Source organism: Plectropomus leopardus, chromosome 10 (genome assembly GCF_026936395.1).
Source record: "Plectropomus leopardus strain MGB_pleo_1.0 chromosome 10, ASM2693639v1, whole genome shotgun sequence".
Taxonomy (NCBI): Eukaryota; Metazoa; Chordata; class Actinopteri; order Perciformes; family Serranidae; genus Plectropomus; species Plectropomus leopardus.
The window spans coordinates 21,551,585-21,569,532 of NC_142185.1; the positions used below are offsets into that span (position 1 = coordinate 21,551,585).

At 41.2% G+C, this 17,948-nt stretch overlaps 1 protein-coding gene across 1 annotated transcript in view; it reads left to right on the forward strand.

Annotated features, from left to right (window-relative positions):
- LOC121948923 (ATP-binding cassette sub-family C member 4-like) overlaps positions 1 to 17,948 on the forward strand; it is a 57,912-nt gene that overhangs the window by 5,445 nt on the left and 34,519 nt on the right. Inside the window, exons 7-20 of the mRNA XM_042494463.2 lie at positions 1,364 to 1,489; positions 1,646 to 1,895; positions 1,988 to 2,095; positions 2,324 to 2,413; positions 5,329 to 5,520; positions 5,647 to 5,741; positions 5,829 to 5,915; positions 6,045 to 6,141; positions 7,734 to 7,952; positions 8,158 to 8,286; positions 8,453 to 8,490; positions 8,776 to 8,870; positions 9,305 to 9,451; positions 16,959 to 17,038. Coding sequence (XP_042350397.2) covers positions 1,364 to 1,489; positions 1,646 to 1,895; positions 1,988 to 2,095; positions 2,324 to 2,413; positions 5,329 to 5,520; positions 5,647 to 5,741; positions 5,829 to 5,915; positions 6,045 to 6,141; positions 7,734 to 7,952; positions 8,158 to 8,286; positions 8,453 to 8,490; positions 8,776 to 8,870; positions 9,305 to 9,451; positions 16,959 to 17,038 — 1,753 coding nt within the window. The remainder of the gene's footprint in view (positions 1 to 1,363; positions 1,490 to 1,645; positions 1,896 to 1,987; positions 2,096 to 2,323; positions 2,414 to 5,328; positions 5,521 to 5,646; positions 5,742 to 5,828; positions 5,916 to 6,044; positions 6,142 to 7,733; positions 7,953 to 8,157; positions 8,287 to 8,452; positions 8,491 to 8,775; positions 8,871 to 9,304; positions 9,452 to 16,958; positions 17,039 to 17,948) is intronic.

The following is a 17,948-nucleotide window of genomic DNA, read 5'->3' on the forward strand; positions in this document are numbered from 1 at the left end:
ATATAATAAGCATGTTTCTTTTGTGTATAATCACCAGAAAAAAAGACTTAGTGAGTTTTCAATACCTGAGATTGAGCCGTTCAACCCTCCATATGGAGTGGGTCACTGCGATGTTTCTACAGTAGCCCAGAGCAGACAAACTAAACACTGGCTCTAAATAGAGTTATTCATGTTTCCATGGCAGCCACTCTAGTTAGCAGCCGAGTTTTTAACGTTAAACTACTATGTTCAGTGTTTTAACAGATTCAGTTAACTTGTCTGTTTGTTTTGGAGAGGAAAAGACCTCTGCGAATAATTTGGCTCTTGGTAAAAACCTTTTGAATGTCTGGATCTTAAGTTATCAGAGAAAAAAGATGAGCACAAATAGGGAGGTGCTAGGCTAGCATCATGTCTGCTATGAGTCAAACAGTATCGAAGAAACACTGATCTGTGGCTCAAAGCTGTGTAACTCATTATTGTAACCCGTTTTAATCAATGGGTTTGTTTATTTTGGAGTGGAAGAGATTTCTGCAGATAATTTGGCTCCCGTGAAAAACCTTAATGTCTGTTCAAGCAGTAAAATGAAGCCAATGCAGTTCTTTGAATAGCCACTTGAGGCTGGCTCAAAAAACAGACCCCCACAGACCCCCATGCTAAAAGGCCTAACTTTACAGCAGAAATAAACATGTTTACAGCCTGGTTCAAAAAATGGCATTGGTCTCTATTGCTAATTTTAGCATATGATAGATTTATGATAATGGGCTTTATAAATAAAATTAAGTTGACTTGAATTGACGTGACAACTTAAAGGCATGAATTTCTTTATAATGCACTAACTTACATTTTATCAAGGCCCTAAATTATGCCAACTTGAGGCACTTTGATTGACAGGCTGTCTGTGGGGTGCACAGTCTTTGAGTTAGAGCGACCTCTCGCTCCTCTACAGCAAACATGGTCACTTCTTGCCCCAAAGAATGAATGGTGACGACCAAAATGCTAAACTCGAGCAATGGATGACGTGGTAGCTCCATGCATTACTTAATACAGTCTCTGGTCTGGATCAGAAATAAGCTGAGCTCATATTAGCAGCTGCTGGGCTTGTGGCCTGTCTGCGAGAAGCTGATCAGCATTTTGACTATGAAACTGCTTATTGAGCGTGTTAGCAGTTAAAATAATTTGGTTTGTTTGTTTTGGAGAGGAGGAAACCTCTGTGGATAGTTTGGTTCCTGGTAAAAACCTCCTGACCAATGAACACTGAATGCAATCTGCAGTCCTCACCACTAGATGCCACTAAATCCTACACACTTTTCCTTTAAGTTTACGCAATTTGTGGCATTGAAGCCATTTATTTATTGTTTGTATCTTGTTGTATCTATTGTTTCAGGGATGAAACTGCAGTCCTAACAGATGACAGAATACGGACAATGAATGAAGTCATATCTGGGATCCGTGTCATAAAGATGTATGGGTGGGAGAAGCCTTTCGCAGCATTGGTCAATGAGGTCAGAAGGTACACCAAAAACTAAACTACCTTCCCTTTTACCAAAAACTAAATGAAATCTATTATGTTTTTGTAATATCTTCTTAATCAACAAGCATACAGTTTATATAAAAAATAAACAAAAAATGATAATGATAATGTACGTCATTTCTTGTTATTGTACAGAATGGAAATCTCCAAGGTCATGAAAAGCTCCTACCTGCGCGGCCTGAACATGGCATCTTTCTTTGTGGCCAGCAAGATCATCGTCTTCATCACCGTCTGTGTCTATGTACTGTCAGGAAACCAGTTGTCAGCCAGCAAAGTGTTCATGGCGGTTACCCTCTATGGCGCTGTCAGACTCACCATCACGCTCTTCTTTCCTTATGCCATAGAGAAGCTCTCTGAGGCTCTCATCAGCATTAGGAGGATCCAAGTAAATACATCACAGACAGAGGACATATTTATACCCAGCGTGTGCTTATTACTGTCTGAGGAAACTGAAACTCTGTATTTGATTCTTCTAAGAATTTTCTTCTGCTGGATGAAGTCGCTCCTCAGCATCTGGGGCTTCCTGTGGCAGAGAAGAGGGACTGTATGGTGAAGATTCAGGATTTGATATGCTACTGGGATAAGGTGAGAATTAATGTGGGCAGCGTGTCTCTCCTTTCTATCTGTACAACTCTCACATGCAACAATCCTTACACCCCTTGAAGGTCAAAGGATAGAGAGTGTCGCTACACAGATTGTAAAGCCTCTGGGACAAACTTGTGATTTTGAGCTATATCAGTAAACCCAACATTTTTAGGCTCACTGAATATTGACTACATGACAGTGTTTCAGCTCATTTATTTTTTCTTACAGATGCTGGAGGCTCCGACTTTACAGAATTTGTCTTTCACAGTGAGGCCAGAGCAGCTGCTGGCAGTAATTGGACCAGTTGGGGCTGGAAAGGTCAGATCTGGTTCATGGTCTCGGGTTTATAGTAATGTACACACACAATGATAAACCCAAGACTTGTTAAGTGACTCAAAATCTTTAATAATATTATCAATTGTAGCATTAGAGCATTGAGTCAGCACTGAGGTTTTATTTATTTATTTTTTTTACCAGCAGGTAAATGCCATATAAAATGTCACAAAGGCCTTTAGATTTGACTGACACAGAGTCATCCCAATGTTCCCAGGGTCCTTTGTTCCCAAGGGCCTAGTCTATCCTTGTGTTGAGTTTTGAGCAGACACTACCCTTTTTCCACACTCGTGCTGGCTTGGCTTGGTTTGGTTTGACTCAGCATGTCAGCCCAGCTCTGCAGGGCTTTGCATCTCCATAACAACAGGCCTACACGCTTGAAAGTGTGTCTTTAACTGATGACGGCTTGTGTTGAGTGATGATGTTTAAAAGCAGCAGGCTGATCCATGGCCTAAGAACCCGTTTTTTTTTCTTCTTTTGCTGTAAGTGTTTTTCCATCACATAGCATGACAGGTAAAGTTTGCAGAGGTGTAGTAAGAGCCTGTTGTCTGCAGCTCTTCATCTGACATCTCACTGTGGCTGTTTCTTCTTGATCTCTCCTTTCTGCGACATAAGTGGACTCGATTTTATTAAATAAAAGCTGCTAACAAATGATAAACACATTTTATTTCTTATGGATGGTTATTTTTTTATACAAAGGCTTTTATCGTGAAGCATAAAAATAAGGAAATGTTGGGTTTTCATCAGCAGTAACTTAACAGGACTCCTATATGACTGACAGTAAACATGAAACAGTAAAATAAAACGGAAATCTAAAGTAAAAATAAGACATTGGAGAGAAACTGAAGTCTAAACCACAGAGATTCAGTTAGATGCTACAGAAAACTGAGAGCTGAACACAGAGACTTTCGGAAAATGTCTTTCTCTCTGGTTTCCTGCACAAACACGTCAGCTGAGTCGCACAACGCACACTTATTTCAGGGGGAGAAGGGGGGTGGTCAGCGCTTGGCTCCTGAAAATGTGATGTCGCTACCACCTGCTTGGAGGCGGTCGGGTATGCTTTGGCCTTACTCCAGTCAAGGTCCATCTTTGGCGCATCTTAACTGAAAAGACAAGTTGGCTCTGTATGGTTTGACTCGCCGTGGCCAAAAATGGTAATGGAAAGAGGGTACATGTCTCTTGATTTAAACAAACATTGTAGGTTAGGTGTAGGCTATTTTTGCAGTTCAAATCTCAAAAAAACAAATCCAGATGGGTGTTACAAATAGAATTTATATGGTAAAAATTTGTTCAGCCACTATGCAGATATCATTGACCAAACTTAAGAAAACTGACTTGCCTGCGACTTTAAGGGCATAGGTTTCAAAGAGTATAACATCAGTAGGCTGTAAGCTGTAGGTGGGTTATTTCAATATACTGGCACAAAGAAACACTGAACTTTTGACCCAGAAAAACATTGCTGAGAACATTAAAACCTTTGACAGATCTACTTAACTGGTCATAATAAGAGGATGTTGAGCTGAGCTGATATTGAGCTGGGGATTATATGACCCGAAAAATTTGATTAGTTCTCAAACAGTTAAATTATAACTGCCGAGTCAATCACGTGATGCCACCGGGCCCAAGAGACTTTTTTTTCCAATCAACTGATATTGTGAAAGAGATGTCTGTAAATCAATGTTTTTTTTAGTGCCACAACCCCATTAGAATGACTCATTTTACTTTCATAATTTGATCCATTCGGTCCAGTAATGTCTTTAAGTCTTAAAGAGCTGCATGATTAAATCATTTTCTCGTTTGCGCACAAACATATTCATTCATAGGAATGAATGCGGCCCCACCTTCAACGCTGTATCCAGTGCCTCTTTTACAGCCATGCACAATAAAGGCAAAATAATTCAATGTTCAGGAAATGCCAAGAATCCTTTGTTTTACCATAAATTAACCCTGTTGTTGTATGACAGTAGTGCTAGTGCTTTGGTTGACTGAAATGACACTTATTAATGAGAAATTCCTATTACTTGTGTTTGATGAGAAAATTGATATCTCTCTTGTGATTGTGTGGTAGGTATGAAGCTAGCATATGAAAACAATTGCATCTGATTTATGATTGGGCACCTGACACTTTTGAAAAGTGTAGCTTAACAGAAATTAAATTATTAAATTGACCGGCTGCTGTCCTCTCGGTTCCCCATGAGCTGCTGCTGACATATGGCTGCTCTTGGGGACAGAGATGCAGAATGCAGGTCGGAGTCAGAGTGGATTTAAATCTGCCATTCCCATGTTATAAGTGCTATGTCGGAGGCAACTGGACTTGATTGAGTTTCTTGAAGATGTTTGATTTCTCAAACAAGAGGCTTCTTCAGTTCTGAAGTGAGGAACTGAAGAAACTTCTCGGATAAGAGGTGAAACATCTTCAAGATATTCGGGGAAGTTCAGTTGCCAATGATATAGTACTTATTATTACCTGGATGATTGAGAATCTTCACCTGCTGTTTCTATCGTGTCAATAGTAGCACTACCAATCACATTGCGCGACAAAATATGATGTTGTACGCGTCTTAAAATAATCAAGGTGTGCAACATGAAAGCAAAGAGCCAAATGACACAATTTTGTATCAAAAAAAGTAATTACTATTCAGCTTTACTTTTCGAAAGTGCTGAGGACCAAATGATAAATTAGCCAGTAGCTTTGTTTGGCTTAGTTCATCTTAGCTTAGCTTAGTATAAAGACTGGCAGAAGGGGGGACTTTGGTGTGTTTTGATTGCCTCCTTGATTTAGGTCTATAGTGGTATCGATCTCTTCATCTTACTCTTGGCAAGAAAATGATATGAAATGCATTTCTTTATCAAAATTGTTTTTTAAATTCTAGTTTTTGTTTTGTGTTTATGCCTGTCAGTCCTCGCTCCTCAATGCCATCCTGGGAGAACTGAGTCAGGAAAGTGGTTTGGTCAAGGTCAAAGGAGAGCTGACGTACACGTCTCAGCAGCCCTGGATTTTACCTGGTACGATTCGAAGCAACATCCTTTTTGGCAAAGAGCTCAACCCCCAGAAGTATGATAGAGTTCTGAGAGCCTGCGCCCTCAAGAGAGTGAGAATCGCTGTTGATGTCGCCCCGCGACATTTTCATACTCTGTAGTCTAGCTATTAGAAAAGTTTGTAGTGAGTCCAGTGTGATGTGAATGACTGGTAATGGTTGCATTTTGGCTCGGTTTAGGACATGGAGCTGTTGCCAGGTGGTGACTTGGCAATGGTCGGGGACAGAGGGTCAAACCTCAGTGGAGGACAGAAAGCAAGGGTCAGCTTGGCAAGGTGTGCTGGATAACTATGCAACAATGCACATATTTATTTGGTATCAGTGACAGAGATAACCTCCATACAGTATATGTGTGTTTTTAGAGCAGCGTATCAGGATGCAGACATCTACTTGCTGGATGATCCTCTCAGTGCTGTGGATGCTGAGGTGGGAAGGCACCTCTTTGAAGAGTAAGTCTATAAGCATCTCCCCATTGTTTTCCTTGGAGATATCCAGTCAAATGTACTTACCAGTTAATCGAAGTGATGAAAATATGTTTGCAGTTTTTCTATGTATTCATCATTTTCTTTTTTCGTCAGGTGCATTTGTGGACTTCTGAAGAAGAAGCCTCGTATCCTGGTTACTCATCAGCTACAGTATCTGAAGGCTGCAGATCAAATTGTCGTCTTAAAGCAGGTGTGTGTTTATTTTTGTATTTATAATGCATCAAGTAAGCCAATACAAGTGTTGCTCTTGTGCTGCATGTACTCTAAATATTTGCTTTTTAAATAGTTTTAATCATGATGTCTTATATTGTGTAAAATTCTGTTTACACAGTCTTGTAGCATCACTTTTATTGCATTTCTCAGCACAATAACTTTTCAGCAACATTACACCCGAATGTATCTTTTGAGCATCAAACACTCACCCCCTGTTGACCTTTAGGTTGCTTGATAAAGTGTGTAATTTAGCAGAAGGCATCAGCTTTAGCCAGCTTGGCTTCACATCGTTTACAGCGGATTCCAAAGATGACCCAGTTTCACGGCAAAAAGAAAACAGAGAGTGTATGTGCGTGTGCGTGTGCGTGTGCGCGTGTGCGTGTGCATGTGCGTGTGCGTGTGTGTGTCCTACTCCTTTATTGGTCAAAACAGCTTTTTTCAAATAGAAGATGCAGAGTGACCTCTAACCAGGGCTATGACAGAGCAGACAACTGTATCTCTTATGTGTTAAAGCATCACTAACTGATATACAGGCAGCAGAATAACTAAAAAACAAGCTGACAATTGAATGATACAATTAATGTGTTAGCAAACAACTGCAAACAGTACTTACAGTATCATCTCACTGAACAGAGTGTCTAGCTGCTTGACAAGTAAATTAAAATAGTCACTGGCCTTTTAATAATAATAATGATGATAATAATAATAACAACAACAATTATAATAAACTTTATTTATAGAGCACTTTTCATTCAAGGAATGAAGCTCAAAGCGACTCACAATTTAAAAAAAAGTAACACAACAAACAAGATTAGACAATCAAAAGACAGGCAACAAAACAGACACAGTGCTGAAAAACACAAATATTGTGACATTTAATCTGGGGTTGGCTTGTCATTTCACTTTTTCTGGCAATCGTATTTACAAACAGTAAGCGACAATCCTACATAGCATAGCTTTTAAAGAAGAAGTTCAACAGAAATATTCTCTTTGGTTTACTCACTATGAGTACCCCTTCCAAAATGCACAAACACATTTTAACGCTTTGATATATAATAGATTAATAATATTTATTATCAGCTTCTACCACAGGTTCGTTGAGCAAAAAAACAAAGCAAAAAAACTAAAAAGAACAAATCCCCAAAACACAATATAGTTTATATGCAATGGTAGCACGAGTAAAAAACAGGAAAAATGTTTAATTTCACTCAATAATGTTTTTAGTTTATTTTTACTCTTTACTTCACAGTAGGAGTGAGCCCAATGTTAGTAAGGCTGGGCTGCACCAACAAGAATTACTTCTTAAATCCAATTGAATCAAAGTGTAACCTTGAATTTTGCGACACCACACTGTAGAACCACCTTAAAACCCAGACACATTTGAGGAATTCCTATGTCAGGGTGGATTTGTTTAAAATAACTTGAAAGTAACATTTATAAGTAACAACCCACCCTTGTAAAAATGCTCTATTTATTGGTAAATCATGTCATGAACAGATGCTGAAATGTCCATGACTCTTTGTGTGAGTTCTCGTATTGTTCACTGCATCTCCTCTCTGTCACTGTCAGGGTCAGATGGTGGCACAGGGGACCTACAGCGAGCTGCAGGGCTCTGGACTTGACTTCACCTCCCTGCTTAAGGAGGAGGAGGGCCAGGAGGAGGAGAGGCAAGGAGCGACCCCCATCCCTGGGACTGTCTCCTGCTTCCCTCATACGCTCTCTGACAACTCCACGTCCTCTAGGTCCTCTCTCGCCTCCTCTCGGTACTCTTTGATAGAGGGAGCAGAGGTAGGTATATCTGAAACATTAAATTACTAAAACTTATTTGTAAAAAGCTGTTTCCATCAAGCTTTAAACAGCAATCTTATTTTGAGAAAAAGGCTTGTTGTGCATCATGTCAGACACTAGAGGGCAGAAGGTGCTCATATTTTCCTTGCAGCCTGATATGAAGTGTTGCTGGATGACTGGCATTGACACTAGTGTCTATCTGTAGGTAGTGCAGCCAGCGGAGGAGGAACGCTCAGAGGGAAACGTCGGCCTGCGTATGTATGTGAAGTATTTTAGGGCAGGCGCCAACTTCCTGGTCCTCTTGGTCCTCATTTTACTCAATGCCCTAGCACATGTGAGTCAGTTTCTTTCATTCATTTGCTGTGTTTTCTTTCAAATTGTGGAAAAATATAACACGTAATTTATCTTAAGTGATTTTTAGACAGAAATAAATGATGTAATAAATTGTCTTCGTGATGTTTATTTGTGACATTTAATTTTTTTTGCGTGTGTTCGCTCAGATCACATTTGTTCTCCAGGACTGGTGGCTCGCTTGCTGGTGAGATTTTGTTACTTTTACATCCTGTGAAAAACACGAATGCTTGAAGAAAAAAAAAAAAAGGAGAACAGCAGGTTTTGTGAGGCTGGAAATGGTTGATGATTTGATAGAAGACGACTGAACCAAACTGTTTTTCTTGGCATTATTTGTCACTTGTTGAAACTGACCTTGTGCTACAAGATAGGAGGAATGTGTTCTGTATAGTGCCTTGGTGCTGCAGCGTTCTTTCTTCATTGTGTTTATTTGTCCTTGTGGATTTTTGGTTCTTTTGTGGCTGACTCATAGGGCCTCTGAACGGAAGCACATCAATGTGACAGAGCACCTCAATGGCAGCTTCCCTCAGCAGCTGGACCTTGACCTGTACCTAGGTGTTTACGCAGGTGAAGCTCACTAAGCGCACATTGCTTTTTGTGTACTGTTGAGGCTCTGAATACGCCAGCCATTCAATGAACAGATCCACAGTTCTTTGGCTGTGGCCCAAGGCCTTCAAGGCCCAGTGTATGTGTACATGGGCCTCAGCTGTACAGGGAGATAGCAGTGCTTTTCTTGTTCTCTGCTGTTGGATTGCTCTGATTGTCTCCCTGTGACTCCTAGCCTCTTCACTCTTTCAGGCTTTGTACTCACAGTGATAGATCAGCATTCAAGACAAAAATAAATATAATTGAAGGGAAAAACTTAAGTGGAATATATCTGCTTTTTTTGTGCCATTCAGCATGCTTAATTATGGCACCTTGAATGCACAACTGACCTTGGAACAGGTACAAGGATGGCATTGTAATGTGCTGATGGATTTTTTTTCCTGTGCTTTTGTCAGGTTTAACAGCCACTTCAGTACTGTTTGGCTTCCTTCGCAGCCTCGTCTTCTTTAACGTCCTGGTGAACTCGGCCCAAACCCTGCACAACAGCATGTTTAATGCCATCCTCCGGACCCCGGTGCACTTCTTTGATATCAATCCAATTGGTAAGTGGCTCACCTCCTCATCAAGGTCTCATTTAGGGGACTTATAACTTATTTATGAGAGGTCAAGGTTGCATGGGAATGATGAGATGATTATGAGATGTGAACGTCCAGCGGGAGCTGCTGCAGCATAAGTTATTGTTCTAACATCTCGCCACTAGAGAGCAGACTGTTACTTACTTTGTCATGTTGCAAACCACTTTGCAAACACCCATATGCGTGCCCTTAAACTCCATAGTTTGTCATTACTGTTAAGTTCTATAGCATATAATAACTTGTGTTTTTAATTTTTAACACTTTTATATGAAAATTATATTTTTTTGTATTGAAAGATTTCAATTTATTACCATTTTATTGAAATGTGTTTGGATTTTTTTTTCTCTAAGTAGAATTAATAACTGATAAATAATAATCATAGGATCTAATATGAACTATAAGATAAAGAGTCTACATTTAGTCACACAAGTTAAAATATTGTTTGTGGGATTTAACATAAACTGGCATCAAAAATTGACTGATGTAGTAAAGTGCAGTAACCAGAAGGCCAATTCAGTCAAAAAATCCCCTTGATATGACTTAATTTATAGCCATAATGTATTTAAAAGTGACTAAAGAGAGTGCTATCTTTTTTTATTGTGAGTTGGAACCAGAAGTAAACAATCATATTGAATAAAAGCTGTTTGCACTAGATCTTGGACAGTGTTGTGTTTGGACTACAGAGCTGTGCAAATACAGACATTGTTTGTCTTGTGCGCTGTATCAGAAATCTTCGATTATTTCATTAGCTTTGTAGGCTGTAGCTGCTGGGTCAACGGAGTGGGCAGATGGACACGATTTTAAAAGTGTGCAAACACTACAAATGCGTCTGACTTTACTCAGGGAGGACTGCTGGTTTTTCTTCCGGCGTGTTTTTGCACCACCTTTTTAAAACTATGAATACATTTTCAAGATTTGTTTTAGTCATTTGCAAAATGTTTTTATTTTATCTGTATGATTTTGCAGTATTAATTAAAAGATCTCCTTTTAATTAAATGAAGTAATGTCACTACAGTGTGCCATTCATCTTCAAAGTCAACTGTCAAGTGGCCCACTTTGATAACTTTAATTTTTCTGCAGCATTGTTCACCTGTCAGCAGGTAATTACTCAGCCTAATCTCTTCATAGTGACACGCATGTACAACACAATCAGCTCGGGTGGGAATTCTCAACAAGAAGGGAACTTGTATCTGTATAATGAGTCATAATAAGCTGCTAACACAAGTCTAAATATGATTTGAGGGTGTTCAGGAGCTTGCGGTTTCTCCTGGCATTAGCAGTGGGCGCAGCGACAAAGCTTTCCTTTGCAGAGCTGTGTTTGGAGCAAACACCAAAGGTCTTAATCTTTGGCTTTTGTTTTTACTGCTGCCGTTGTGTTGCGTATTGGACTACCTGACGGCTTATCTGGGTGTGCCTTGCTTGGTAATCTATGCACGGGAGGAGGACAAACACTTTGAATAATGTAATAATCTGTTTAATAGCGCAGCAAAGGAGAGGCTTAACAGACACTGCTATCTGATTGCTGTTGTGCTGCTATCAGTAACCATTGTGTGACCAGTCCAGTCATTACAGCTCGGCCTCCAGGCTGGCAAACAACACTGTGTGTCTGACTGGATTTATAGACAACTGTCCCGGAGAGTGAGTTTCTTTTGTCCTTTGTCCAGTGAAGTAGACTAAGTACGACATTTTCTAACAATATAAATAAGTTGCACTCATTTACTTTTTTTTATTTGCTTCTCCTGTTTTTTTGATTCACTCACTGGAGTGAAACCGAACAGGACAAAGACGGCTGTTGAGCTCCGCCGCTTCTTTCTTAATGTTTTGCTTCTGTCTAAAACATTTTCTTCCCTTTTTCTATAATACCTGCCACTTCCATCACTGCTGCTTCCACATCCACCACTCTCATGCAATGAGGGTGAGCAATTTGTAACCGTGTTCTTAAGGATTTGACAACTGTTTACATGTGTAAGTGATAGGTGCGCTACTGCTGCTTAACAGGCCCCGCTGTTTGAAAGCCGTCCACGGAGTTAAAGGTTACCATTTCAAGCGTCGCTGCACAAAGGTCTTATTTGTTATTCTGTGAATGTGGTTTGTAACAATAGAGTACAGCGGTGGTGAATTATGATTGATGGAGAGGCTTTGTAGCTCTTCTGTATCAGCCACTGAATGCCATTTGAATCATGTCTGTGTTATCTTTTGTGCTGTGTAGGAATAGTTTCTAAGTTGGAGCTTTTGGTGATTAAATCCTTTTATATTTTGTAACGAATCTATTTGATAAGACGATATCTTGATGAAAACGTTCCGTATTTCCTTTACTACATGAATTTATATAACTTCATATATTCGTGTTGTTGCTCAATTTCAGCAATATGTACAGTCTTATTACAGCTGTTCATCCAAATGTGATCCAGTTAGAGCAGCACAGACAGCGGTGGATGTGTTGAGCTGATGTTGATCCCTGTAATTTAGTGTCATTGAGTGGGCTAATCCCCTCAGAGACTGCAGGCCAGGGCTCCAGCTCATCAGCACAGTCAAGGAGTGGAGTTTCAGTCAACACACACACACACACGCACGCACACACTTCCACCGTCCCCCTCTCACATCGGTATAGTGGACCATCTCAGTGCTAGGTGTCACTCAGTCGCTGTTGACGCGGGGAACATTAGATCTTCTGTCGTCAGTGATGTGAGATTCTAATTGTGTCTACAGAGGCAATGTTTTTAATGTCTGTATTTCAGGTCTGGGATGCAAGAGTGTTAAGAGCGAAGTGGAGGAAGTACTGCAGAGAGGATGATGATATCGAGGTGTGTAAATTGAATGTGGAGATGGAGCCGTGTGTGTGTGTGCAGTGTGGCTGATAGGGCTCCCCCTCGCTCGGCACTTCCACTATTTAATTGCATGAAAGGGAAGCAGAGGAGATTGCAGGAGCCTGGCGGTGTGAGCGAAGAGAATGGATTTAGAATGTATTAGTATTGGCAGCAAGGCGCCGGCGGTGGGAGGCTGCCCCAGGCCCCGAGGCCCTTCATGGAAGTGCAGGTGAGCTGTGCCACCTCCAGCCTTGGCAGCCCCCCTCCCCAGTATTCCTTCATTATCGCACTTGCCTGACTGAAAGGCCCCTCCAACTGCACTGGGGCCCACACATGGAGCGGCTCGGAGTCGCCGCCTTATCTTGATGTTTACAGGGAACAGCGATTTGCCACACGCCCTGCTCTAGCCGGACCCCACTGTTCCACTTCTTTAAGTGTGATTGGGGGCCCTGCTCACCTAATATCTCCACCTAAGGGGCCACCTTAGTTGGGAGGGCTTGATATTTCCTGAGCCCTGAAAAAGTGGTGCAAATCACCCCTGGAGTCTTAAACCATGAGAAATTGTTTGATACTAATGCTGCTGATATCCTGAAACGTCTATACCCCTCTCGACACAATAGGTGATATTGTTGACAACCACCCATAGTGATTGAAGCCATTGTCCCATGCCGATCTTACCTCATAGGCATTTCCATGCAGTGAATGTCTTTGTGTAACTGCATCACTGTAATGTATCCCCTCTATAGTCTGCGCAGGATGGAGAAGGGTCTTTACTTCATCCCCTCTGAAACTCTCTGTTAACTGAGCCGCTTGTCAAACAGCTGATAGCTGACTGATGTTCTCTGCTCTAACACCCTCTAACCATGGTATGATGTAACCCAGAGAAACCTATCCTTTTCTTATTGGCATTGTTTGTCAGATATGCATGAATTTAGGTCATCTATGGCTTAGACAGTAAAATTACATAAAATATTATTGGATCTTCTGCAAACACACTTTGACAAGTACTCCCCCCATTCCCCAGACTAAAGCAGCGATATTCTCCACTAGTATAGTCGCAGCTCTACCCCCTTGCATGAACCCTCCCCTCGGGATGTCTGTATGCTAAAGGGGCACTCACACTGTGAATAAGATTAGTCTGCCTCCAAGTGTACAACATGCTTACGCCACTTGACTTTGAATCAGTACTGATTTGGAAGCATTGCTGGGTTGTTGCGGGGAATAATGCTCTGGCTGGGTTTATGCAATGGCTGTTATGGGGAGCCCGGCCTCGTCTGCATGCATGTTTTTAGGCGGGAGCGGCATTTTGGATAAAGCTGTAAGCTGCTTACGGCCGTGGAGAGAGGTGATTACAGGGCCCACCTCCGTAGGACTGACTGGGAGGCTGGGAGGCAACTTTTAGGTCAGTGGTGCCATGGCTCTGCCACGCCTCCGGAGTGCCATACCGCCACATTCTGCCAATGTGCCGCTCAGCCGCTCCCTCGCTCAGGCTTGTACCAAGTCCCACCTTGTTTCATGGCCCATTCTGTGAGGCTAGATAAACTCATCTGCATGCTTGAACGGGGTGGTACCCTAAACATATGTGTGCTGCTTTATTTACATGATAGATATTATTGTTTGCTTGGTGATGTGTCACAGTGAGAGACAATTGGTACATTATTAAACATTATGACAGCATTCTCGAAATGTTTTGACAAGACCGCACTTGTGGTTCCCAACTTGTAGGTCACGGGTCCATTCTAAATAGAATTACAGTGATTTTCCAGCACAGAGCTTTTATTTTGAATTGCCGTTTCCTGCTGTAGAGTTCTTTCCGTATATAACAGCTAATGCCTTGTTTTTGGAATGATTTGGCTTATTAGCATGCTGTACCTTTGCAGCGTTTTTGTCATTGGTCTTGGAGCAATTATATGAACATTTTTGGTTGCAGTGCTTTTTATTTAAGTTGTAAGTAATTGCACTTCATTTTATTTATGTTTTTAGTAGTTTAGATTTAAGTTTTAAGTAGTTGGACTTTGTTTTGGCAATAAGTTTTATTTCATTGTGTTTTAAGCCCAAGTGTTGTTAACATTTTGTGAAATCCAATTCAATATGTGTTGATTTATTTCACGAGTGGACCTTGAACCAGTGGTGGATGAAGTACCTGAGAGCCATACTTATACATACGCCAAAAAATACAGATTTATTTATTTCCAGAAGACGACTTTGGTAGAAGTAAAAGTCACCCATTAGAATATTACTTAAAAGTAAAAGTATTTAAGTATCTGATGTTTGCTGTACTTAAGAATCAAAAGTAATTTAATGATACTAAAAGTACTTAAGTATCAAAAGTAAAAGTACAATTAAATTATATGAACAAAAAAGCAAGTGTCAGAATTTTGAGAATTATTAAGTTTATTTGTTTTAAATATACACCACCTTAAAAATGGAGTGTCTTTTTTGACAACTACTTAAAGGCCCTTATGAACAAAATGCAATTTTTCCTTCCCTCCTATTTTCGTACTCGTCTGTTTGTCCATTTGTCTGTTCGTCCCTTCATCCCTTCCTCCTTCTTTCCCTGTTTTGTAGAATGTAACTAAAATGCACAGGGGACATGTAATGGAGTGAAAGTATACATTTTATTTAGGGAATGTAGTGAAGTAAAAGTGAAAGTTGACAGAAATATAAAAGCCCAAGCAAAGTACTGCAATACTTAAGTACTGTAACAAATGAATAGTACTCTGTTACATTACACCACTGCCTTGAACTATTAACTAAGGAGAAATCTGGACGCTGCGGCTCGACCAGTTGGGAACCACTGGACTAGACTACACACAACAGCTTGTTCATATCTTTCTTACGTGAGCCCAGCTCCTGTAGTGGCGACGCTGGCACTGCTCTGTCACTTTTTGTCTGCCTCTGTGAGTCTGAGGGCTTCCTTCAGGGACAGAGATAGAGAAAGCCTTTTCTGTCTTGCCTGCCTTTAGGTAGTGTAGTGTGGGGATTTGCTATCACTGACCCTGCAGTAAACAGTGTGTGAAAGCAGCTGGAGTGTAATCTTATGTGCTGTGGGATCAGAATAGGGGAGCAAAGTTACTAAAAGAGTCACAATGAAGGGGGCTGCCACAGCACCTGCAGAGCACCAGCCAAAATAATGAACACCTGAGCAGATTGGAGGCAACTCAATTAACGTCACTGACACTGCCAGTCAGAACATAAAGGCAGGTACGCAGCTTCTGTTGCCCTTTTGTCTCCAAACAAAAGGTTCCCTCATGTATTCAGCCAAGAGTAGGGCAGTCTTTATGAAATGCTAGACAAATAATGATTCATTGTTTAATCTAGATAGGCCTATGTTTTTCATCTGATATCACACTCAGTGTGTAAGCTCTTTTCTATTAAATTGGAGGGGACTTTGATAACAGTTGCTCAATAGTCTAGGGAGACTGAAGGAAATTGAAACAAACTAAATAATGTTTTTTTTATGGGTGCAGAGTTGCTGATGGATAAAGATTTGTTATTCCAACTGTCGTATAAGAATATGTAAAGTTAGAGTTGCAAAGTCATAGGTGTAGATTTCATGCAGGGGACACATGCCCTTCAGTATGGTGAACATATGCATTTGTTCCACCCCAATAAAAATATGAATGCAGGGGTTCAGGATAGAGTGGGTGCCCCATGTACAAAGGCAATGTCCTTGCTGCAGCGGCCTTCTAGCTCATGGCCCTCTGCTGCATTTCATCCCCTCTCTCTCCCCATTTGATGCTTACATTCTGCCTTGACAAATAAAGGCAAAAATGCCCCAAAATAATTCAATTTAATTTCAAAAAAAATCATGAAAGTAGCATAGGACACTACACTATTTTGACAAAGTGTAAGACATTTACATGATAAACTGATGCATAAAAGGCAAAAAATGGGTGCATAAAAATTCATCAGAATGCAGGAAATTAAGTGTTAATTGCAAGCTGCAACCCCCAAGGCTGAAAAATGAAGTCAATGTGGAGGCGTCAAAAACTGCAGTTCATTGACTGGCCACTTGAGGCTGGCTCCTAAACAGAGTCAAGACCCCCATGTTAAAATGCCCAACTTTACAGCAGAAATATATATGCTTTATCTACAGCTAATTTCATCATGTATGACAACTGTTGGGTGTTGAACTTTTTTTTAAGGCTTAGAGTTGCACCTATTAAACGATGGGTTTGAGTGACAGTCTGTCTCTGAGGCATTTTTTACAGTCTGTAGCCCCTGCCTATTCAAGAAGGGGATATCATGCTGTTAAGCAGCTTTTATGTTCTGTATAAAAGGTTCGATTGCAGAATGGGTGTCAGAGTTTTTTGCCTTTTAACCACCAAGGGAGGTAGTAACAGCCCAAAACAGTGTCTGTATAAACAAGATGGCTGGGCGGATGGATGCGATTTTTCAATGATGTATTATGCGAGCAACCCACCATGGAAGGTTTAAAAAGCAGCTAGTAGCAGTTAGTGACCATCTTAATAAATACTCCAAGTGTTCTTTCAGACTATACAATTACACATTTTCAACTAATATCACAATATTACATCTGGTTGTACAAATACACACTTTTTCTAACCAATGAAACAAAATTCTGCCATCAACTGTGTGACTCTCTCACATACATCGACTCTAATGTCATCCAATCTGTGCTTTTGTGTTGTGTTGTTTCCCAGGAAGAATCCTCAACAGGTTTTCGAAGGACATCGGTTACCTGGACTCACTGCTCCCATGGACGTTTGTGGACTTTATCCAGGTGAGTCTCACCTCGGCAGGTTTGGTCGCTGGCGCTGCAGCATGGGAAGGCCATTTCATGCCTGGCTAAACCTGCTTTGTGGTCCGGGTCCCCTAATCTGGAAACAATTACTGTAGGATTACCCGCCAGCGCGGCCCAGCGCCTGCACAGATTTAATAAAAGTGTGCACATAGGCTGAGGGCGTGGCTCCCTCAGTGTGACACAACAGAAGCGGCATCTTCAGAGAATGCGTTTGGAGACTAAGCAAGTGATTGGGAGAGAGAAAGGTAGCAAAGGGGAAATAAAGGCCACAGGATGATGGGTCCCATGTAGAGGTAAAACAGTGGGGAGGTGAGGAGGGGGGTGACAAGGATGATGTGTTGAGTGGCAAAGAGAAAAAGTGTGAGCAGCAGGCGTAAGATGTGCTTGCAGGAGTGGAGCTGGAAGCGTGGTAGAGGGGAAAGGGGACAGGTCAGTTGGAACAGATCCAGAACGGGACTTGCCCCTCTCAGCGCAATTCACCTAATGCTCTACAGTCTTAAAGGCCTGGTAGCCAAAGGGCCACCCCGGTGCATAACCAGGTTAGGTTACAAAATGCCACCCTGCCGCCGTGACAGCCATCTCCCACGAAAGCCTGCGGAGATGAGCCAGCTCATGCACCTAGCACCACAAAGAAGGGAATGTTCGCTGCACAATTCGAGGTAGAGGAGCAGGCGTGGCTCTTTGGTTAGGGCCAAAGAATAGAACAAAGGCGCGCTGAAAACGAATCCCCCCTCCACAATGCCTGAGTGATGTTTGTGGCAGATACCCATCTCACAGTAGACAAAAGCCATCTTAAATGCTGAAAGCACAAAAGATCATACGCACAAAAGCTTTTTGTCCGCTATAGTTTCCCTCATTTTGATAATAAGGTGAATAATGGCTGGAGTAA